Source organism: Astatotilapia calliptera, chromosome 12, assembly GCF_964374335.1.
Source record: "Astatotilapia calliptera chromosome 12, fAstCal68.1, whole genome shotgun sequence".
In the NCBI taxonomy this organism is placed as follows: Eukaryota; Metazoa; Chordata; class Actinopteri; order Cichliformes; family Cichlidae; genus Astatotilapia; species Astatotilapia calliptera.
In genome coordinates this window covers 37042241-37067462 of record NC_137433.1, presented here as the reverse complement: position 1 = coordinate 37067462, position 25222 = coordinate 37042241, and the positions used below count along the sequence as shown (strand labels likewise).

The 25222-nt window shown below is 40.6% G+C and overlaps 1 protein-coding gene across 1 annotated transcript in view; it reads right to left on the bottom strand.

Moving 5' to 3' along the window:
• The window catches only part of LOC113033876 (protein unc-13 homolog B-like), a 110085-nt gene that overhangs the window by 64718 nt on the left and 20145 nt on the right, over window positions 1-25222 (bottom strand). Inside the window, exons 6-8 of the mRNA XM_080308665.1 lie at window positions 14969-15068; window positions 2429-2546; window positions 626-749 (exon numbers count right to left, since the gene is read on the bottom strand). Coding sequence (XP_080164791.1) covers window positions 626-749; window positions 2429-2546; window positions 14969-15068 — 342 coding nt within the window. The remainder of the gene's footprint in view (window positions 1-625; window positions 750-2428; window positions 2547-14968; window positions 15069-25222) is intronic.

The window sequence follows — 25222 nt, the reverse complement described above, 5'->3', positions numbered from 1 at the left end:
ACTGCTGTGTTTTTCCCTTTTAAATACATCAATTCAAACTATCCTAAACTGCACAAAAATATACTATCTTGAAAAATGAGAGGCAAGCAAATATTACCAAGCACAATTCTTCACCTCAACTCTTCCATGGAAGAGGAATAAAAATAGAGGACTGAGGAATATTTAGGAGTGAAATGTTACAGTGAATAAATCTTTCATAAAAACTTTATGAAGCCTAATGGTTCTTCCACAAGCTCTGATATATGAGGGATTCTACAGGAAGTCTTAGAGGATACAACATGGCACAAGTAAAACTCCAAACAGCTATATTTAGTGCAATGTTTAGAGTCTAACCACTCTGAAAGATCTCACATGTTGCTAAGCTGTGGATAGTTGTTATGTTCAGGTTTTATTTTGAAGTTAAAATGCTTTAAATAGTTATTATCTTCAAAATTTTAATTGTTATTGCTCTCACCCAGCATAGATTTTCTTAACCACTGATTTAACTTAGAACAGACAACGACACGATGTCACATCCACAAATATGGCCGATTCAGAATCACCGGTGAGCCTAACGCATATATCTTTGGACACAAAAAGATAAGTTTTCCTTTGTGAGAAAATGTGTTTGCACAAATATACAGACCGAAGGGCAACTCAAAGCGAGTGTCCATCAGCACTTGGTGCGGAGTTGGGTTGGTGGTGCCGCAGATCTCATCCTCCCTCATTAACACCTCAGAGTCCAAAGACGTCCACTCTCCTGGTCCCTCCTAGAAGACAGAAAAGCAGATGCAAAAAGAAAGGTAGTCAGGAGAGAGCCAGGAAGACTAAAACAAAGAACAATGCCAAACATCTGCTTTGTGGGAAACAGCATCAGCAGAATAATGGAGGGTGCAGGAGGGCTTATTAGGAATATCATCCACTGAACCTGAGCAAAGATGAAAAGATGAGGAACAACACTGGCAGTTCAGATGTTGAAAAAAAGAAAAAAGAAGGTGAGTGTATGCTGTGCTTCATACTTAGACGCCAAACATTGAGGCTACATTATTAATGACTACACAGGAGCTGCTGCCTCGCTTTAAAACTGCAGAAAAAGTAATGAGGTCTACAGGCGAGACCGGCCTGCCCACAGTCCGACAAAATGACTTAGCCAATGCTTCACCTGTGAGAGGGCTTTTTAAGACTAAGCTAAAAGGGAAAGATGGAGATTTAATAAGTAAGCACTGCTTGGCAGATGGTGTGTGTGTGTTTACTTTAAGGGCTGTTGCTAGCATAAGTAGCCTGAGCTGCAGATACACCACATCTAATTTAACTGTAATGGTAAAAACCAGTGTAACCATCTGTTCAGTTCAAATATAATCAGATACAAATAATAACCCTAACCCCAAAATTAATAATTAAAACTTTATCAGTAGCTTTGTTGTGGTGTGTGATCAGTTGCATCTTGTTGGGTTCAATTATGCTTGAGGTGTGTCCCGCTGTGGCAGATTCACTGACCGATTAAACTGTTTGGACCACAGCTGACTGGAAGCTACACTTCCAGTTGGCAGTTGACTGATCAAATATTTCAAATTATGCTTAAACTGATTCATGCTTTGCAGTATTTATTTGAATAAAACCTGATCTCTACAATAACCGCAAAAGAACCAAGGCATTCACAGACAGGAGAGCATCAAGTCTGCTTTATCAGGTATAAGAAGTACTAAAAAGAGCAGCAAGTGTGTAAAAATAACAATCAAGTTCCCATTTGTATGTTGAAACAGGTCCTGGTTGTTATAGTCAGTCTTGCTGTTCACACAGGCCATTAAAAAGCAAAGTCCACAATAATTCTGTGGAAGTGTGAGGCTATCAAATCAAGAAAATGTTTTCTTTTGTGTCAACTAAGGGGCACAAACTAATGCACGAACCATGGCCACGGCTCATTTATGTTTAATGCCGAAACCTAACAAGTGAGTCAGAGTGAAAAAGAGTAAACAAAAACAAAAAAGGTCTCAATGGGACGCAAACCAGGGTCTCCTGGTTGAAAAGCCCGACACTTAAATCCCCCGACCCAAACCTTCCAATGCAGATTTTGCATGTGTTTAAAATGGAGCTGTTATCTCTCAATATTTGTGCAGACAGGGTGTCAGGGCGCTCACTCCAAAGGACGCCTTTCACTCAATGCTGACATGCTGGAAGTAACTGACAGAACAGCGCTATTACAGCATGCTCCTCGACGGGGAAGGTTTATTTTAGAACAAACCATTAAGCATTGATTAACTTTGAAAAATGAGTAATTTTATTTGACTTATACCTTAAACTTTGCATATTGAAATTAAACTGAAACCATGAATATGTGCTCATAGTTCATGTGCAGAACTCTGCGTCTAGTGACATAACCAGGTGATGTTGTTTTAAGCCCTTCGTGTCCACATGCATGTGAGGACAAAGAGATTAAAGGGTGTGTTACCTCGTCAGACTGTCGAATGGAGCTGAGGGGTATCAGCGCCGTGCCGATCATCGTGTCCCAGATCAAACCTTTGTTCCACAGCTCCACCACCAGCCCGGACTCTAGATGACTGATCTCACTGGGAAAAAGACAAACACATCACCTATATTACAGTCAAAGTTAAAAGCTCTGTACCAGTGTATTAGCCATAGAGATTATTAACTAGAACACGTCTGTGTAGTTGTTCAGGTGGCAAACTGCTGTGAGTGACCTCTGGTCACCAGCTTCAAAACAAAGACGCACAACTGTTCTGCAGGTTTGAGAACATTTGCAAACACACTCAGGTTCATAATAGAACATTATTAATATATAACTTTGGTGGGAAATCACATCCTTCACTTTTCTCTTTGTACCGTTGTTGCACACTGATGTGACTGTCAATCACTGCCGTGTATAAACAAAGTAGGAGGTGTTGTCTCGCTCTGAATTTGTCGAGCTGTCGTATAAACTCCACGCAGTCTTTGGTGATGTCTCGTATGACTTTATTACAAATGTGAGAGCCGTGGAAATCAAAATGAGGCAGGGATGAATATAGGGCCTTATGCTGAAGAACCCAGAGTTTACAACTTGATTTATCAAATATCACAAAAAAAAAGAACACAATTTCACACAATTAGCTACAACAATCGTCACGATTTGTGACAAATGGACATCAATAAAAGTGATAATGAAGATTTAGAAGATGGTAGTGAGACCTGTTATGATTTATGGTTTGAAGATGGGAACAGTGAGAAAAAGGAGGCAGGGGTGGAGGGGAAAGATGTCCAGATTTTAGAATAGAATTGAATAGAATAGCCCTTTATTGTCATTTTGAATGTACAATTAAATTGTAGGTGCTCCACAACAAGTGTGCTGGAATAAAATATAAATAGCAGACAGTAGGAATAAATGGCAAACAGGATCCTGTCCACCAGGATGAATAAGAGATGAGTGCATCAGAGGGAGCGCTCAGGATGAGAAGTTAGGAGACAAAGTTAGGAGGCAAGGCTGAAATGGTGTGGACATGTGCAGAGGATGGACAGTGGATCTGTGAGACAAAGGGTGTTGAATCTGGAGCTGCCAGGCAGGAGGAAAAGAGGAAGCCCTCAGCGTATATTCATGGAAGTAGTGGAGGAAGACATGCTGAGTGGTGCGGTGACCCCTGAAAAGAGCAGCTGCAACAAACATCCCAATACGCTTCATCAAGGGATTAAAGACAATCCCAAGTTCAGTTACATCAAACATCTATTATACTGTAGTCAAAAGAAGACTGTCATGTCCATCCATTCATTTATCCAATTCAGGGTTGCATGGACGCCGGAGCCGTCATAGGATGAGAGGCGGAGTGCACCCTGGACCAGACTGCTGCAGGGCTAATGCAGAGAAACAACCATTCACACCAAGGGCTACATTAGAATCAGCAGTTAACCTAACGCCACTACACGCATCTCTTTGGATTACGGGGAAGAGGCCGGAGAGAATCCACACAAACACGGGGTGAACATGGAAACTCCAAAAAAATCCAGATGGTGGATTTGAGCCCGTGCTCTGCTACCCACCACACCACTCCGCTGCCCATGCCAACGGTCATTTCCATCTGTAGCAATTCATCTGTGGCACATCTGTGTTCAGAGCATACCTGCCTTCCCTTTAATATTATATGACTTTCACAAATTGGGTGCACAGAAACTGACTGGTTAATCCATCAGCTGATGCAGGCCGACACTGAGATCAGCTGACCCGCTAAGCTTGTCTCTGAGCTCAATTCTGTGGCCTACCTGACTTAATGCTACCCTCACTTAGTGCTTACTTGTTATTTGTCTAATAACAACTTAAATAATTAGTGATTATGACACAACAGTTGTTTGGTTCAAGGCTTATCATTATATACTCTGTGTGTGCCACTAACCTCAGCACACTGCAGTACCGCTCTCCTCCCAGCAGGTCTGTAAGTGGGCCAGTATTATCTCAAAGAAGCGAGGCTGAAGGGTGACAGCCGTCTTTTTCTGACAGATCTTTTAAAAAAAGAAGACGGCAGCCAAACCGTCTCCGCTCCTCATCTGCATATTCATATTCACAGTCCCATTCATATTCATCTTGCCTCAGTTTAGCTGTCAGTCATCCAAGATGACACTTCACAGCTGGGATGATGGAGAGAAGAGGGTGTGTGGGAGATGCTATGTGAAAAGTTTGCACTTGTGTACGTGTGTGTGCTTGCTGCCTGATGAAGGAAAGTCAAACCAAAATGGTGATGTTCCTAAATGTTAGCATGGTTAATATTAAACACTGATGTGTTTTTGGCGGTTTGCTATTCCAACTATGTAAAACAGCGCCATTAATGACGCTCTCATTGAGGAAAGCAAAATGACAGCAGAGGTCAGAGACCAGGTCGATGGAAAATTCTGACTTTTATCTGTGAATTTTAAACAGCAGGAATCAATTCAGCTCCACAATATAACTGACACACAAAAACATTCTGCACATATTAAATCTTTCACATCATGGATGCTCGTAAATGTAAACATATAAACACAATGTTTGTTGACCATTTGTCATGAATAAGAAAACATTGATGACATTAAAATGTTCTTTTTTTTTCTTATTTTCACTTGTAATGTATGTGATACAAAAATAATGTTTTAATGAGTTCATTATATGCAGAAAACCAAATAAAATGATTAATACCTTGTTTGGTCTTTTATTAAATCAATTCAATTCAAATGTATTTACTAGGGCTGCAACGATACACAAAATTCACGGTTCGATATTTTTTCGATACAAAAATGTTCATGCCTTTTTAATTTGTCATTTATTAAAATTATAAATATATATTTTAACTCAAAAGTACAGTTTTTAAATGTAATGTTGCTGAAACAACAAAGTAATAAAATACTAAATCTACCTGATGGAGAAATCACTCATCTTTGGAAAAGAGAGTTTATTACAGAGAAATGGCTTTTTCCAAAATAAAAGCTATACTATACGCTTCTTCTGGGCTATATTCTCAGCAGCATATTAAACATATCAGGTCCCCATAAGGAGAATCCTGTGCTAACGGCTGTCTAAATGACTCGGGTAAAGTTTGTAGCATGCATGCTTGTTGTTTTTGTCTGCTTCCACTTGTCTTTGCACTAGGATGATGTCGGAGTAAATGTGCAGTCATATTCGTTGTGTTCCCACTAGTGCTGTCAGCCTTAATCTGAAATGACGTTAACGCCACAACACGGCAAATCTCCGTTAACGAGCTACCGCGGATCGCCCCGTGCGTGGGGCTGGACGGCGTCAACACGTTAACGAGCTAACTGCGCTAACACACTAGTTCCCACCAATTGAGCATTGCGTGGTACATCCAACATACTGTTTTACTTTTGTCCACGACGCGCTTACCTTCAGGGTCATACGTCACATGAAAACCAAAATAGTTCCAAAGGCCAGATCTGAATGAGGGTGGGGGAGGTTCAATTCTGTCTTGCTAGCTTGCCCTGCGCTCAGTGAATCTGCGTTCGACTACTCCGCCTAGGCTGCACTGTCAAGCGCAGATCCACTGAGCGCTCAACACAGACAGCATCGTCAGAAGGAAAGTTGATAAAATAAATTAAAAATTTTGTATTGTTCATACATATGCGTACAGAACCGAAAGCACTGTATCGAACGGTTCAATATCGATACGAGTATCGTTGCACCCCTAGCATTTACATAGCAGCAAATTACAACAGCAGTAAGGTGAAGACCCTACAATAATAAAGAGAAAGCCCCAACAAATGGAGCAAGCACTTGGTGACAGCTGGAAGGAAAAACTCCCTTTTAACAGGAAGAAACCTCTGGCGGAACCAAAGACATGCTGCTGAAGATGGCCACAGATGTGACGTGTATAAACACAGTGAGTGGAAAAAGGTGAGTGAAGAAGAAACAGTGCATCATGGGAATCCCCCAGGAGACTAGACCTATTGCAGCGTAACTAAGGAAGGATCCAGGGTCACATGATCCAGCCCTAACTCTAGCTGTGTCCCAAAACGTAGGCTTCATCCTCCTGAGGCGGCATTTGTAGACCGATTACGTCACAGCGATGCGACGAAGGCTGTCCCAATTCATAGACTCCTCCGAATCCGGCCGACAAATGCGTCCTTCTTTTCCCCAGATTTGAAGGATGGGTCAGGTGTATCCTTTGTGGCCATCCATATCCCAGAATTCATAGCACGGCCCAGCCAGTTCCAGTTTCCCCACAATGGCAGCCACTATTAAGTTTCAGCTGGGTTTTCACACAGCTGAATAACCGTCAAACAGAAAACTGATTGAACAGAAGTGTGAGACGGTCGAGAATTTACGGCAGTGTCCTGTTATATTTTAAATAGCAAGGAGCAGACGGCTGAGTTAACTACACCAAGACAGCAGTGATGCACATCTGAAGGTTAGACCGTCCCATTTCACAGCCTCGCACTTGCGGCCTTCTCAGTCTTCGAAGGACCCAGCCCACGTAGACCACGAAGGCTGCGGCCTAGGTTTTGGGACACATCTTTTCTGCTTTAGCAAAAAGGAAAGTCTAATCTTGAAAGTAGAGAGGGTGTCTATCTCCCAAATTCAAACTGGGAGCTGCTTCCACAGAACTTCTGCTCTTTTGACTTTCCCAGTCTCCCTTGTTTGTAGCCAAAGTGCAAAAACACCATTTGGACATTTTCTGGGTTTTTCAGCCACGCTATTGAAGCGATCTGTTCTTGGCAGATTGTGTAATTTTCGAAGGTCCAAAAAGATGAAGGTGAACTCGACTAATGGCAAGTAATGCATTGCATAACGAGAGAGTCAGCTCTGGATCAACGGGCTTAAAGAAAGGGGAAAAAAACAAAACCAAAAAACAAAAGTACCTCATGATCTGCTCATTTTAATCTGAGGGATTATTTATTTGATACCATAAAATCCAAATTTTAGAAATAAGTCTGACGTTGCCCTTCTGTGAAGCCTGTCTCCAAACTATGTGACTCATAGCTCAGATGTGTGTTTGTGTGCGTGTACATGTGCCTTAGGTTTACATCTGGCTCTGGCATATGCCCTCCATCAAAGCCCATCCATTATTGAGGGAATGGTTTGTGGTAAAAGGGAATGAAACGTTGTATTTTTAACACTCAGATGGGAGTGCGTACATGTGCAGGGATGTCTTTGAGTTCAGTTTCTGACAGAAGAGACAGAAACTGAAAAAACAGAAAGGCCAGAGAGGATGTGTAAGTATGTATTTTTACTGAGCATAATGCTTGATGGAAATTATGTCCTGTGAGGGAGAGACCGGAGCACCGGAGAATAACGGATAAAGTCAGTGGTGAAGCAGCTTTTTATGTGTTCCTGTGAGAAAAGCTTTACACAAGCTGCTCCTCCAGCTACGAATCAGTGCTCCTGCTCAAATTTACAAAACATTTTCCCTTTATTTGACATCACCTGCACAAATCAAAACACTTTTTAATGCACTCTAAGAAAACTGCTCAAATATCCAACTACTGCTTCCTTTAAAGCCAGACGTGGGTGGAAAATACTCTTTCTAATAAACAACCCTACGGAGACAAACGTTAGATGAGTGCAAAAGAGTGAAGGAAAAGGTTACGATCAGAAAGATGTTGATCAGTCCTGATATTATAACTTGATAAAATCGGTGGCCAAAGACTAATAAGGGTTGATGTGAAAAGACGGAAAGGTTGCCCCTTTTTTGATAGTTAAACACTTAATTGACAGAGAACTTGAAGGAAAGGCCACACACGTGGGCAAGGAATCGAAACAAATCTATTTTATGTGCGCGTTGTCTTACACTAAGGGGGTTTCAGATTGAAGAGAAAAATGTGAAAGCTGCTGTTTTCAGGAGGAAATGATGGGATAAAGCATAAGCTCCATGTGGCATCCTGTTACACATCCCTTCAAACCCCTGTAACTTTAAAAGTCAACTTTTACTGAAGCCGCCTTCACAGCAGACCTCTGAACTGTGCCAATCATGAGATCTAGATTTAAGCGAGTGGGCAAGTCAGACTAAATGAAACAGACGGATTCAGCAAAGAGCCAAAGCAAGCAGAGACATACTGAAAAAGGAAATGGAGACAAAGAAGCTAAGCCACTCCCACTTACCTGTGATAAAAGAAAAGAAAGACAAGAGCAAACCGAGCTGGAGAGTTGAAATCCTCACATGCATGAGGAGAGGCCAACAGGCTAAGTCTCATGAGTCTGTTTAGAGGCATCAACATTCAACTGCTTATCGTCTCATATACCAGCCCACCAAGCAGCCATCACACATATTTAACAGATCAGACATGACACAAAGAACGAAGGAGGCTAAGATCGCACAAGACAGTTAGTGATAGCCGAAGGAAAAATATTAGACTTTGCAATAAGATGTTAGATAGATGCTTTCAGCAGAAGAAAACAAACTCAATTTACAAACAACAAGAAAAAAATGTCATAAATAATGCAAATGTGACCTCTCAAATACCCAACTGAGCATCTGTTCGTACATAGCCTGATGACTACGAGTCATTTGGTAAGTATGTATACTTTTTACATATCATAGATTGCTTGTGTGTGTTGAGATTGAGAGGCAGTGCTGGAGGTTCACGAATCACCTTTAAACTGCTGCTTTATTGTGATCTCCCTCTATTTCTCTCTCACACGCACACCCGCCTCATTTTTCCTCTCATCTCCAAGAAAATGTGTATTTTCTAAGCCAAACTTCATTACAGCTCACCCTGGTCCTGATGGAGCAACATCCTGATCATTTTGCCATCACCGTATCTACAGCAGAGCTAAAAAATAAAGAAAAATCTTCCTGGAGGAAATAAATGGCTTAAATTAGAATCTCTAAAATTTAGAAAATTGCTGCAGCAGTGATGTGTAAAATTGGTTCCTCTTGAGTTTTCGACAGCAGCTTTTTATGGGAACATGTATTCCTGTGTAGAAGGAGGCCCGTTTGTGTGACTGGTGCTCATCAGGGGTTTGCCCTAAATCTCTGAAAGGCTTAGGTCGTGTCTGTGGACAGAGATGTTTTAATACTTTCAAACTGTACTGTCGAGGCCGTCATCTGTGCATAATTTTTGAGTCTGTTTTCTTTTTAGGACAAATTTCAGAAGTTAATGTAAACATTCAGTATCTACAGAGAATAAATGTGCAGATTTAATCTATTTAATGTCAAAGAATGCAGTAGTGGCCTTTTGCAACTAAGCTGAATCTCAAAGTAGTTGCACTGGTACTCAGTGACATGCTGTATCCTGCTCACCAACACACTGCTGGACAGACTGACCCATGGAGAGAAGTCAGGATTAGGTACACTAAGTAATTAACTGATCTTAGCATTCGACTGATAGCTCAGGCATATAAGGCACAGACTACACAGCAGAACTGGTATGAGACGGTTTTCAGCATCAGACCTTAAGGTGGGATCCTTGTGGTTACTCCAAAGTCAAAGCATGTCTCCAGAGGTGACCGTGCTGTGGCCACGAGGACACCTCAGCTTTGAAACAACCTCTGCTGAGCAAATCCAGCTGGCAGTGACCTTTAAAGCAACATGTTTTTTTATACATTTGTATTTCCTTCCTGGTGCTATTACTGCTTTCATTCAAAGACTGCTACAATACAGTAGTTTAATATTTGTGTTTGTATTGTTGAGTCCATTTGTGTTGTTGCTGTTGTTGTTTAACTCTTTCCTAACTTCACTTTTTGATTTTTTTCATCTTCAAGTATGTCGCAGGCTGCAGTCTGTCTGTGTGAATGTGTGCATGCAAGAGTGTTGTTGGGTTACTCTGTGGCTATAATGAAACAGATTCTTACAGGATAATTTTGTTGATGAATTCCACAATTTCACAGGACATGTACAATGACAATAAAGGGCTATTCTATTCTATTCTATTCTATTCTATTCTATTCTATCCTATCCTGATACAGATCCTTGCCAGATGTTTATACAGTATCTCCACCTGTGACGTTACCCGAGGTTTAACTGAGAAAGCTCCGGTCTTTCCAGAGGTATAGGCTCTTTGGAAAATACACTCATTCAGGCCATTACTACTACCACTAAGATTCAGCTAAACCTCACCATTAGTCCTCGCTCACCATTATGTATAATGGTATTATCCTGTGCACAAATATAAATATAAAGTTGGGCTTTAAAAGTGAAGCCAAGTGCCTCAAACCTGCATTCTTTCTGATGGCCAGCAGGGGGCAACTTGTTTGGCTCCAAGAATAAGTCAAATTTAATGAAAGTCTTTGAGAAAACAGCCCCGTATGTATAGTCTGGATCATATTTCATATTTAGCACATGATGATGTTCATTTTGGAAATTATGGTTCCATTAAGAGTAAAGGAGACAATAAAGCAGGGCATAATTTAGGGTGTTGGAGTGTCCTTTGGTGTCTCAGCCACATCTATCTGCTGCTCATCACAAAGGGTTAAATTAACGCTAATGACCAAAATGCTCAACTGGAGGCCTTGAAACTATGTTACAAGAATAGATGACATCAAGGTGGCTACATCCATATCTACAGTGTAACCTGGATGCAACTTAAAGACCATTGATTGACACACAAAATACTTCCAACAGTTGAAACATGGAAAAATACTGACTGTTTACTTTCAAAGTAAGCGGACCCCCCCCCCCCCAACCTAAACAGATATCTTGTAGAACAGATATCTTGTGGCTTTCAAAAATCAGAAATCAGGATTTCAGAAGGTTGCAGAGTGTCAGACAGAGTAAGCGAATGCAATCAGCAGGTGAGAGATCGAGTTTGAAAGGATGGCCTAAGTGCAGCTGGCAAGGCGGTTACTGTTCTCAGCTTTATTTTTAATTTTGGGCAGGAGTGAAAGGTTTGGCATGACGTTTGAGTGCAAGCTAGTATCAGTCCAAACTCATCTCTGACTTTTTTCTTTGATCCGAGCTTCATCCGAGCCAAGATACCAGCACGCCACAGTGAAGCTGGTTATCCCACCACTATGAAATCTACTCCTGATCAACACAGATGCCCAGTGTGACATAGGCATGCCAATTCCTATCTTCACTAACACACACAAGGTAAACATGAGCACACAAACATTGTGTAAGCTTAGACATGTGCCATCCCTGTCTGTAATCATCCGTTTTAAGAATCTTGAGAAGAAACAATATAAGAATCTAAAGCCACAGATGTGCCTGGTGCTCCCAGTGAGGCCTAAGAGTCAGACTGCACATCTGGCAGGGTCTCGGCACAGTCACTATCCAGCTGTGAGGAGGTGACTTCTTCACTGTTCCTGAGCAACGCAACCATATTTAGAGTGAGTCCTGCTTGTAATACAGTTGATATTTACAATGCATCACACTGGAAAATGTCATTTCAGTACAAAAAGAAGAAGATGCAAAAAGGTAATTTTCAGCTTCTCTTTAGTTTTTTATTATTGGATTTACTGTGTTATATACTGTGGGTCGAGAACAGCTGCAGATCTCTATCACAGCAACACCTAGAACAATATCTAGAGTCACCAGTTTAAACCTGAGTGCAGAGGCCCCCCATGACTTGAAGCCAAGCCCATGTAGTGAATGCTTTTTATTTAAAAAATATTACCATTTGTCTTAGTTCCTTGCTTTGGTATGTTGTGATTTCATCCATTAATAAAACACATAAAAACACATTTCAGGAGGTCCTATGACAGATATGACCGTCTCACTGAAACCTTGAAATTCCTTCTTGATACCTCGAACGTGGCTCAAAGGCAGCGCACTGCTTCTGTGCCCCACTGAGCATAACTGCTGCTAATGAGACTCAGGAGTTAATTAGTCATTTAGCTACAGCATGGGGGGCTGTGTGGTTCTTTTTTCAACAATTAAGGTCATAATATCTCGATGCACGCTCAATCATCCAGGTAAGGAAATCCCAGAAGGATGATTCTGTTCATCTGATCACAGCGTTTTCAGTGGGAGAAACGTCTGTCACTCATCCAGCTGACCTCTTACATCCAGATGAACAGAGTCAACTTTTTGGGTAAGGTCATAAAACTTAATATTTTACTTAACTAAAAAAAAAAAAATCTTCATACTGACTCTGGAAAACTAATTCTCCAAAGAGAGAAAGGTGAGAGAAGTGAGGATAACGGTCTAAATGGATGTGAAGAAAAAGCACAGAGTAACAGGTAAAGAGTGAGGCGAGGAGACAGTGTTATATAATAATGTCGATTCACAGTCAATCTCTCCACTCCATTCTCTAATCAAGTCTAGAGGGATCAGTCTGCAGGAAAGATCAGTATCCCTTGTACAGCACACAATGCACGACTGACAACTGTGTGTGTGTGTCTGACAAAGACAGACGGGGAGAGGAGGGAGATTAATGTGCGATACTGGTGCGCGCTTTACAAGCTGCATTCAAATGCTAAACTGTTATGTAAAGAAAAATACTATTTCACACTGTTGTACTAGTGAATCATTTATAAAGCATGTTTATCTATCACTTTAAAATTTACCCCTCATTCACTCACGCTTTCTCAAGCAAAGTGCTGACCTGACACTCAGGATTTGGGGTTCGCTGTTTTGTGTAAGACCAGGTGCTTGGAGTGGCATTACATGCACACGGATTTTTGAGTTTTTCACTCAAATCTTTTATGTTATTCTCCACGATGTGGATGCAAAACCACCAGTGTGTTAATGTGTGTGTGAATGGGTGGATGACTGAATGTAGTGTAAAGTGCTTTGGGGTCCTTAGGGACTAAGTAAAGCGCTGTACAAATACAGACCATTTACCATTTGTGACGATTGGTGATTAGTTTGTTCGTTAGTTTAGCCTGTAAACACTCTCACAGAGCTTCTTAGCATATCTGTGCAAAGAACTGAGGTATAAGACATCCTTGGTGATCCTAGCCTGACCCATATGCATTCATAACATGCATTTATTTTAACTGATCTCCCAGTCAGTGCAATCAGTGTATCAGTGTACAGCAGTTACTGGCAAATAGAATAAAAATGCCAAGAAAGTCCTTATTATTCTGCGAACCCTGCATGTATGTCAGCACACGTAGGGTTTAAAATTAATAACTGCTAGTTACATGATCCGCAAAAAAAGAAAGTGGCACACAAAGTAACAAATTACTTCCTACAGTAAGCACATGCACATTTAATATTTACTGTAGGAATTAAAAAGTAATGTGCCGACACAGATCTCAAGACATATACAACTGAAATGGCAGCTGCATAACAGTTTAAAAATGGGTTTTGCATCCACACCAATCGAAGAGTACCAAGAACCAGCACTTCAGGAATCACAATAAAAAAAACGTAAAGTGGGATTTCAGCTATTTCAGCTGCAGCTGCACCCCCTCTGCTGTTCACATATACTCAGACCTGGCTGGACAATTCATTAGATTTATCACCAATTCGTCCACTTATCTGAGCTGGGCATGTCATTTCACTTTCTATCCATCCTACCTGCTCCAACCACAAATTCCCATTTAGTAGCCTGTGCCCGACTGGAGTCCCACAGGCGGCTGGTGCTCTTTCAATTTCAGCGAGCCCTATTAAAGCCAGCTAACAAGTCAGCTTGCATTGGATAGCTGGCCTGCATTCATCCAAGGGCTGACACATTCTCCTGAAGCTCCAATTTCTCCCTGCATTTTCTTTAATACATCCCAGGAGTTTAGTGTCGTACTGCTGCCAATAAAAGTGACAACGCTGAGCCAAAAAAGTAAACGAGGAACATGTAAACCAAAGCTAGAGTCAGAATAACGTGACTGATCCTCGGTGCAATGCGTTATAGCATAGGTCTTATAAATGAAACCAAAACTAAATATGCCTCCAATACCAGGAATCTAAAGTGTGGTTGGACGGTCCTGCCTACATTTGGTTAAAAAGTGCAAGATGAAGTTGTCTTTGAGAGATCTTTTAGATCTCTTTCAACTTCAAAGTCTGGATTAGTTTGGGTGATACTGAAAGTATCAACATCAGGCTCAGCCCATTTCGGAAATGCAGCTTTTCCGTATCCGTTGTCAGACAGAAACAAAGTTCTGGGTTTGAATCTGGTGGCAATTTACAGAGACGTGCAGGAGGAAGAGACGGTCTTTACTTTAAAAGCTAAATCAGATGTAACAGGCTTTTATAGACAAATGAACAGCCAGCTTTCCACCTTTCACTTATTGACCAAATCTTTATTTTGTTCTCAAGTCTAGCAAAGCCATCTGTTCAATGAGTTTCTGCTGGGTGGAATACATTACTTCAGCCCCACATTATTCAATTTGAATACTGCAAATCTGTACGCCAGAGCACAGCACCATGTTGCAATATTTAAACCATAAAAGAACACGTAATCTTTCAGTGGATGAAAGATGTATGTAGTTTCTACATAAAGATGTATGAACTGTCATTTTATATTTAAGCTATTGTCAGGCTTTCTACTGCTTAAAAATGCTGCAAAAAGCAGGGAAACTGAATTAAATGTAATAATTTAAATGCATTTTTTTAAATTAACATATAAAAGTGATAAAACATAAAAACTATACACCGAGAAGTGAAATTTAGAGCAAAGCAGTAACAGGGTTTGAGGTACTCACAACATGAAGTCTTGTTCCCAACATGGCCGGTCCCCTCGGACTGTGATGGTTGTGCTTTTCACATTCTGCACCTTCAAAGTCACGTAGGCGTTGAATTTGTCTGCAACAGCAAATAAAATGTGAGACTTTGATTATTTAACACACAACATTTTTCATTTTATCTCAAGCCTTTTATTGAAGGTTCAACTACTTTTTGCTCTTTTCTACCATCGCGAGCTGCAGTGAACCAGCACACAGCCTCCTTACTTCAGAGCCATATGATTAACAGGCATTATTTTTAGAGTACTGCAGTCTCATAAAGAGTTCAGTAGAAAGATGAAGGCGAGATAAGAGAGGCAGAAAACAGACAGAGGTATCGGTGTATCTGGCAGACAGCAGGAAAAAAAAAAGAATAACCTGGATTGGAAACAAAGACTAAAGAACACACGTCCAGTTAGATGGAGAATTCTGTGTAGAATTTACTATCACAGAAAAGGTAAAGCATTTATCTGCTACCCACTATAAGATAAAGACCTACCTCATGGTATAACCTGGAGCAGCTTATGCTTGATATAACCAATCAGGTCTTTAGAAAACAACGTCACCATTTATTCCTCAGACCTCAGAGGTTTTTATGATGATTCCTAGCATCTAAAATCTTTGTTGTTCCATAAGGAGCATCAGTAGTAATTTCAGATTTTTAGACAACTTTATGTCTTGATTTTTATTTCCTGCTGGCTGCAACAAACAATTTTATTGTTTTATAAGTCTTAATCCTAATATTTGCAACTTATCTTCATGCCTTCCTACTATTGCCTCTTCAGAAAAAAAAAGTAAAAGCCACAGAGAACATTTTGCTGTCTCTACCATTATTCAGCATTATTACTTTGCTGGTTGGTCATTGATGTTCTGGGGAGTCCTATCCATGGAGGAACAGAGAAACCTACAGGCTACGCATCACCACCCTGACTGCCATTAGATATCAGGGTGAAATCCTTGAATCCACTATCAGACCCTATACGGTGCACAACAATGCCTGGCATCACTTGGCGAGAATATGCAGGCAATTCTTGGAGGATGGAAATGATACCACTGACTGGCCCACGTGCTCGCTGGCATAAATCAGTAGAACGCCCCTGGGACGTTATGTTTCAGGCCGTCCGATGGTTCCAGGTTGCACCTCAGACTATCCAGGAGCTCAGTGATTTGTATAGATCTGGAAGGAGATCCTGCAGGATACCATCCGTCATCTCATTAGGACCGTGCCCTGGGGTTGGACAAAAAGGACTAGCCTGATGCAGAATTTTGTCAGATTTTCAGGGCGTTGTTGGATCCAGCCCTCTGTAGGTCGATAATTTTCACCTCAATCAAACAACGCGGTAGTCTTTAATTCTGTAACAGCATACATAGCCAGCATGACCTTTTCCCATTGAGAACTGATGTATTTTCAAAATGTTCCTTTAATTTTTTTTTGTATCATTTCTATTTGAAGGCAGCACTTATGTTCCCGGTGAGCCAAAAAATGGAGGGAAAGTTTGTAAATTCTTCACTTTGTTTGAAAATATCGAGTTTAACTCAAACCCCGATCGTTTCTTAAACTTTACCAAGTAGTTTTGTTTCCTTAACCTAACAAAACAGCAACTGACACTTAAAGCAACGTGTGAAAAATAATCAAAACACATAAATAATGGTGTGAGTTGAACTTTACACACATTTACATTTTTAATGGGCTTTAATTGGATACTGTATGACAAAACAGAATAATTACTATTAATAATAGTATTCAGTAGTGTAGTCATTTGAGGAAATATGCAGCAAAAATGTTAAAAAAAACCTTCTAAATCTTGAATATTTGATCAAACTGAAAAAACCAGGAGATGGTGAAGAGAAATGAACAAGTAGAAATAGCTTTAAAAACTGCACTCTGTTGTATGATAATTGAGCAGGAGAGAAGCTGTGACAAGAAAACGCCATTTCAGAAGGTAAACCAGACATTATATTTATTAATCAAGCAAAACGGAATTTATTTTGTTTCCTTTTATAAAACTAGTCCAAGTCATGCACTCAGATGTAACGCAAATCATATTCAGTCACATCAAAGTTACATTTGGTTATTCTAAAGTATCAATAGCATAATCAATTATGTCAGTATTTATAAAATAAATAGAACTCCTACAATCTACATTGCCATGCAAATAAACTGCATTCTCCTTTAAAATCTATTTTCTGCTCAACAAAAGAAATTGCAATTAGAAAGGTATTTAATGAACTTACAAAACTGTAATGAAATATGGTTACTAGGGTTATTTTGCAGATTCATGGGTGCTGAGAGCTCAGTGTGATTTCCCAGCAATCAGTACTTGAGAAGGGAAATTACGCCTTACATTTTGAGCTATGTTGGTTTATTCAAATCAACAAATTTTGCCCAAGAAGTTAATTCAGTTGTCACTAAAGGCCATCCTGACTATAAGAGCGTTTAACCCACACCAAATATGTTCCTTATTGTTTTCAAATTCTTGATTTTATGGGCCTAAATGTACTTCAAAAACAAAACTTTATAGCCTTTTAATGGTTTGGAAGGCAGTGATGAATGACACAATCCTGAGAACAGAAAATAACTGCACGTGATACTCTGGTGGAAAATTTAAAAGCACTTAATTTGAATTTTGCATTTCTTAGATTATCTTCTTTGTCATTTTAACCCACTAATCTGCTCTTTTACTAAACTGAAATTATTTAATCAATTTACTGCATAAATGGTATAAATAAATACATAAAATGTGATTTGATGTTTAAACACACACACAAAACCAAAGTGTGTCTGCATATTCGGCAATAACGGAGGAGGTCTGAGCATCCAGCCACCTAATCCCTGCTTGATTACCTGCCTCAAGTAGCCACTCTACACACAAGAGAATCCACTCAGTGTTATAGAGTGTGTGTGTGTGTGTGTGTGTGTGTGTGTGTGTGTGTGTGTCCTTGTATACTTCTGCGTTCTCCATCTTACAATTACTCTCTTTTGAAGAGCACCATTAGTGTTTCTGGGGTGAAGATGAGGTAAGCGATGAGCTCATTAATCTGCATGAATGAATACATTACAGCCATTGCTCGGTTCCAATATCCAGGTTTCATTTGAATCTGTGCCCAAGTTTGTAAAATATAGCTAAATCCTAAATTCTAGATCACATCAGTCCACGCCATGCCTTGGTTATTTTTAGGGGTGTGTGTGAGTTTGAAAAGGCGTTTCAAAAATGTCTTTATATGTGAAAGATGGGCCGGTCAAACAGCCATGCAGTACAGGAAAGTGACCTTTCCTGCTAGGTGACCTTTAGATGCCATAAGGGCTGTGAATACCTGAAAACTACATATTCTTTGTGAAAAGACATCATTGGCCAGCTGTTTAAAACCTGCTTATAGAAATAAAGTGGTTAGTAGTGTAATGTAGAAATAGACAGCAATTTTCCATCTAACAAAGGTTGATGTGGTTCATTTTTAAAAAGAATCCATAGCATACTGCAGAAGCTCAATGATATAAGTGGGGGCCTGTCCTCGTGTGAGGAGGATTTTAAACTGATATCTGTACCCAACCGGAAGCCAGTGCATGGACTTTAACAAGGGAGTGATATGAGAGAATTTATGACTGTGGGTTAAAAGCCTTGCTGTGGCATTTTGGACCGCTTGAAGGTGATTTAAAGAAGCCTTGACAGACAGGAAAAGAGTGCATCACAATAATCTAATCGGGAGGAGATGAAGGCACAAACAAGCATCCCCAGTTCACCTTTGGAGACAATAGTCCTAAGTTTGGCAATATTTCTTAAATGAAAAAAGCAAGAACGGGTCACAGACTTGAGCATCAAAAAACAGAGATTGATCAAGAATTAACCCAAGACTCTTTACCAAGGATGAGAAAGGACCCAGATGTTGCCTGATTTGGGGCATGATACTCTCTGGAACAAGAATTAAACACCCAGTCTACTCTGCGTTCAGCTGCAGAAAATTGTTTGTCATCCAACCATTAATTTCCTTAAGACAGTCCATTGGAAGTGGATTGGAAGTTGTCCAATTCACAAGGTTTAAAGGAGATGTACTTTGGGATATCGTCTGCATACAGATGGTAGGAAATAATTTTGAAACAACTAATGAGAAGGCCTAAAGGCAGATTATACAATGAAAAATACAAGGGGCTTAAAACAGATCCTTGTGGGACACCGCATGAGATTTCAGCTCCATCTGACCGAAAGTTTCCCACTGAAACCAAAAGTGTTCAATCAGCCATAAATGAGGACAGATCCACATATCCCTACTAAAAGATTTAAGCAGTGGATTAATATCTGATAATCAATGCTATCAAAGGCTGAGCTAAGGTCCAATAGAACAAGGCCTGAGCCCCTGTCCCCGGCCTGTTCGCGCCCATCAAAAGGTCATTTGTGACTTTAAGGAGAGCTGTTTCTGTGGAGTCTAACTTTCTAAAACCCGGTGGGTCTCTAGCTTGTCTGTAGTGTTGGATCCAGGTTAGGCTTTTTCAGCAGATGTTGAATAACTCAATGTTTAAAGTACCTGCGGACAGAGCCAGATCGCAGGGAACCGTTTATCAAGGTGACCACAGTGGACCCAAAGGTGTCAAAAACATTAAGGAAGTAGGTAAGACATCAACTGGACTCGTCGAGGGTTTCAAATGTCTGCAGGAGCCATTTCTTGTACATCGGGTCCAGTGCTACTCTCTACTGCCATGTGGAATAAAGGCTAAATAAAAAATCATTTAAAAATATGACACTTCATTAGCCACGTTCTGAAAATATACAACTGAAAAATATGTTAATGGAGTTTAGATCTTTACAGGTATTTGGCATTATAATAAATTATATATCCTCAGCCGGAAAAGGGTGGCGTGTCCACTCCGGGTCAGGGACGAGTGTCGAAGTTTAAGTATTTCGGGGTCTTGTTCACGGCTGAGGGGAGTGGGAGATCAACAGATTTGTGCTGTGGCTGCAGTGTACTGGTCTGTCATAGGGAAAACGGAGCTGAGAGTAAACGGGAATCTACGTCCCCACCCTCACCTACGGTCACGAGCTGTGGGTAGTGACTGAAAGAATGAAATCAAACATACAAGCAGCAGAAATTAGCTTTCTCCGAAGGGTTGCTAGTCTCTCCCTTGGAGATGGGTTGAGGAGCTCAGCCTTCTGGGAGGTGCTCAGAGTAGAGCCGCTTTTTAAAATATGCTTGTCTGAAACAGGTCTCACTTGTAAATGAGACATTGGGTCTCAATGGGGCTACCTGTATAAATAAAGGTTATATAAAAATAAATAAAATTATCCTCGACATGGAAAAGGAGCCAGTTGAGTTGGTTGAGGCATCTGACAAGGATGCCTCCTGGGCGCCTCTTGGGTGAGGTGTTCCAGGCATGTCCCACTGGGAGAGGCCTGAAGAAGACCCAGGAGACGCTGGAGAGATTATGTCTCTCGACAAGCTGGAGGAGGTGGCTGGGTAGAGGGAGGTTTGGGCTTCTCTGCTTAGGCTGCTGCCCCCGCGACCCGGCCAGGATGAGTGGAAGAAAATGGATGGATAGATATATTTTTAGTTTGTGGTGCTAAATCCGAAATAGTGTAACTCCAACACTGAACACCCAAAGATTTAAAAAAAATAAATAAATAAATGTATGACTGATACAAAGCCTCAAACAAGCGCCATAAACATGGCAATATTTTAGTTAACTACCCTGATGAATAAGCCCTTTGGCTCTACCCTGTACCAGTGCAGGTCTCCATATCCGGTCACTTTAAAGATTTCTCTCTGCGTATTTTCTTAGGTTTTCCATTTCTGCCAGATTTTTAACGTATGATTTTATGCTAGAATGAACACAAATACAACACAACATATTTATCAAAGTATTCTGGGAATGGTTTTAAGATCGTTCCAGTTACTGGTGTGTCACATAATGCCATTTTCAAAAGTCACTGGCATTTCTCATTTATGCATATAGTGCCCTTTAGAGACAGTGCATTAACAGACCGGGTTATGGCATCAATGTTACGCTGCTGTCATTCCCAAACATGACTTAACCCTAAGCAAGTTGTTCTTAGTGCCTAGCAACTAAAAGGTACAACGTGAATAAAAACAAATGCATCATGCATAATGAAGAGTGTGGGACTTAGACGTCTGACAAAACGTTTTTTTAACCATTTACTTTTACATTTTTTGCAAAGTCATTTAAAAACATTTTGCACGAGCTAAGGAGGATGAGCTTGGAAAGAAAAAATCGACTGGACTTCTTTAGGTTTATTGAACACATTTCCACTCTCATCCAAAAAGCTTCTTCTGTGGAGGAGACTTAGTGGAAGTTGTCCCTTAAGGGGGTTGTGACCCACTAATGATCATGCACCTCACCACATGGGCCAAGGTGTGCAAAAGCGTGTGGGTCATTATCGGCAGAGGTTTTGGGTGAAACCATTGTGAGGCCTTGCCCCACACAATTATGTCACCCACTGAGCTCACCTGACACGGTGTGAGTGGGGGCTCCAGTTGCATTGTACTGTAGGTTGCAGTTGGTGTCATGAGCCACACCCAGTGTCCAAAGACTGTCGTTCACAGTGGACATAGGTAGCCTCTTTCAAACCATGTCTTCTCTGCCCAAAATGTGAATATTGGCATCCTCGAAAGAGTGACCTTTGACCTTTAGATGTAGATGTGCAGCTAAGTGTTGTCCCGTCGAGGTGGCTCTTCTATGTTGAGCCGTGCGATTATGAAATGGCTGAAAGTGATTTTTCTGTCATACTGTAGTGGAACAAAAGAGAGTTTGCCATTCATAAATCACTGTTCTTTGTGTGCGCGCACGTGCGTGCGTTCATCAGGTTTAGGTGCAATAGATTTCTCCATCTATAAATAATACCTGTCCATTTATGAAATAAAATAAAACTAAAATGACGTCCACTGTCTATGTACAGTGCTTTCTCTTCACCAAGCACAGCTCTAGAGTGAAAGGGGGCAGGAGGGAAAGGGTTACATTGGGAATAATCCATCATTCCTTTAAGACAGTTGCCAGGTCTGTGATTAAGGGAACAAGGTGACTGGCAGGGCTGAAGGCAGCCCAATTTACTGACAGCTACCAAGGGTAAAGGGGAAAAAACGAGGAAAACAAACAACTGGATAGGCAGTGAATGAAAGAAAAGCACAACAACAAAAATAACCTAAAACACATTATAGTAAAAATGTAAAAGTGTGGCATCTATTTCCTATGACACCTCCACGGTTGTCATGCAAAATATGGGCATCATAACAAATATCTGAAAGACATTAAGCACATCTCCATAAATGGTTGCAGTGAAAAAAACAAACAAACACCTTCCTCTTGTCAGCAGCTCCTTGCTAAAGACAAATCCCAGCATGCAGCGGGACTCTCTCAGGGGGCAGCCAGCGTCATTTATAATTAAGCAGCGATGACTTATGAAAATAAATAAGTTATATTCAGTTATACATGGATGTGTAGAGCACAGCCAGGCAAGATGACATTTACTAGGCAGTCTATAGTAATGAATACTCTATTATGGGTGTCAGGGGAGGTGGCGGGGCTGGAGAAGGCTGGAGAATGTGGCAGAGTGATGGGGAGCTCAAACAGAGAAGAGCTGTTGGTCGATGAGGACAGCTTACGGTGGTGACAAAAAAAAGAATAAATTCTTCCATAACAAACACAATCAGCAGCATTTTGTTTCAGCTAATTACATTTAATATATATAATATATTTAAAATTCTTTGCTACTAATTTAAATTTAAAAAGTATTTTCTGAGACACCGGTGAAGAAAATTTTGGGGAAAGTGGATGTCGCTGTTGCACTAACTGTATTAGGCCAAGCGTAACAAAACTGTGGGCTCATCTGGGATTTGGATCGGAGACCTCTCGCACTCCAAGCAAGAATCAACTTTGACCAGATCCCAACACCGCTGGCTGAAAAGCAGATCGAGCGGCCCCCAAGCTCCGTGCCACGGACCGGCACCAGTCCACGAGTCGTTTGGTACCGGATCACGAGAGTTGAGGCTCGGGTGTGAAATTTATGGCTTTCAGGAGTTTTATTGTTAACTCTGTTTCCCTGTTCTTTGTAGTTGTGTGTCTTATTTACATGTTACCATAGCAACCACAGAGCATTAAGGGGCAGAGAGGAGGATGTCACAATTTTCAGGAGGACGCTGCTAATAAAGTTACACAATTACACAGCGAATTTGCGTTTATTATTATATTTACAAAAACCACAGTTTTTGTCTTGGTCATGTCATTTTATTTTGTTTTATTTATGCGTGACACCTTAACGGCCGGTCTGTGAAAATATTGTCTGACATTAAACCGGTGTTGCAAAAAAGGTTGGGGATGCTGTTATAGATGACTGTGGTTTTCTCCTGACCTCCTCTATACGTACTGACTATGCCAAAAGGTTGATTCTGTTCATCTGGACGTTGCGTTTTCAGCGGGAGAAACGCAAATTGTCACGACCTGGATGACTGAGCATGTATCAAGACATACTGACTATGATTTGAACCAAAAATGTCACATTATTCTGTCCATCAGACCTGTTGTCACTGATTTTCAGTCCAGTTCTTGTGTAGTTTAGCATACTCAGCCTTTTCTCTTTCTTTAGAATAGCTTTTTGAGACCATTTCTGATGATGCTGCAGTGAGCAGTGGATGGATCGACCAGCTGCATCTCTAAGTCAGTGTCAGGTCTTGGATTTTTTCTTATTTCTTTGGACATGAATGCTTCTGCTAGGAACAAGGATTTCATCAAGTTAGGTGGTTGAGTTAGTAATGCTTGAATAACTGATAAGTCAGTGTTAACAGGCTTACAACAAAGGACAAAAAAATAAAAAAACACACATACAATATTTCTCTGAAAATGGTCAGGTACAAAGACTGGACTGAAAAAGCAGCCAATGCCCAAAGAGAAACTAGGGCAGACCTTCAGAAAGCCTGAAGAATATTGGTCAAGACCAGGAAATGACAGTGAAGTCTGAGTCGTCTCCTTGTTCTTCCTAAGCAGACTCTTTTCTGTGCATCAGCTTGTTCTGGAGTTCGTCTGCCCTCCAGTAGAAAAACTTTCCATGCCTGTTTGTTTAACCGACACTGTAGAGCCTTACTGTATTGAACCTAGATTTCTTTTTCTAATAGGGAATAATACTGTCCTCTGGGGCAGCTACGCAGTTTATGAATAAACTGTTAACTGGGAGGAGCTGCAATAAGTCAGACAACAGGTTCAGGCTGTGCAGAGACAGGCCTGCCTCATTACACCAGCACTATTGACTCATTAGGGTGAGGGTTTCCTCTGCAGTTACAAGGCAGCAGTGGACCATCACAGCTATATAGCCACTTCTGCTAATGAGCAAGCTGTCAGATATGGAAAAGAACATGGCTTGAGACGAGTTTGTGTTTAAACAAAACTGAAAAATAGTCTCTTGTTTTGAGGGAAAATGATTTCTTTTAACAAGCAACGCCTAAATATTTTAACTGACTCAACTTCAGCTGAAACGTAAAACTAAAAACAGGTAAGATGGACAATTAACTTTTTTTTTTAAAGATGCAGGAAACCATTTGATTTACTATTAAACTGACACAGTCGTTTTCTCAGTCAGATTTTCTGCAGTCATGAGCATTACTCTTACATCCCAAACCTCTAACCCAGACAGTAAGTAGTGTCCGGCCCCTCAGGTCCCAAGCACAGGTAGTCATTTCAACTACCTGTGCTTGGGACCTCAAAATACTAAAAATCTGCTGTCATAGCAGATGTTTGAAATTCTGACATTATTTAAAAGGGAAGCATTCAATTTAATGAGCCGTGGAATGGTCCATGTGAACATCTTAAGTGGCCTCTGACTCCATAACACCATACCATAGTTTATTTATATAGCACAAACAAAACATGGCCGAACAAAGTGCTGTACAGCAGAAACATAAAAAATACAATGAAAACATATAAAAATACAATAAGAATAATAAATACAGTAAATAAATAACAATAAAATAATAGTGTCAGTTACCCACTGAGTCAAAGGCCAGCAAATAAAAATGACTTTTTAGTCTGGATTTAAAAACCAGCACTGATGTAGATTGTCTAATAGGCAGAGGAAGATCACTCCAAAGCTTCGGGGCCACAATAGAGAACGCTCGGTCTCCTCTAAGTTTCAAACGTGATTTAGGGACTGAGAGCAACAGCTGTTAGCGAGGGGGGACACAGGGCTTCAGCAGATCGGACAAATATACAGGTGCCAGACCATTTAAGGATTTAAAAACCAGTAA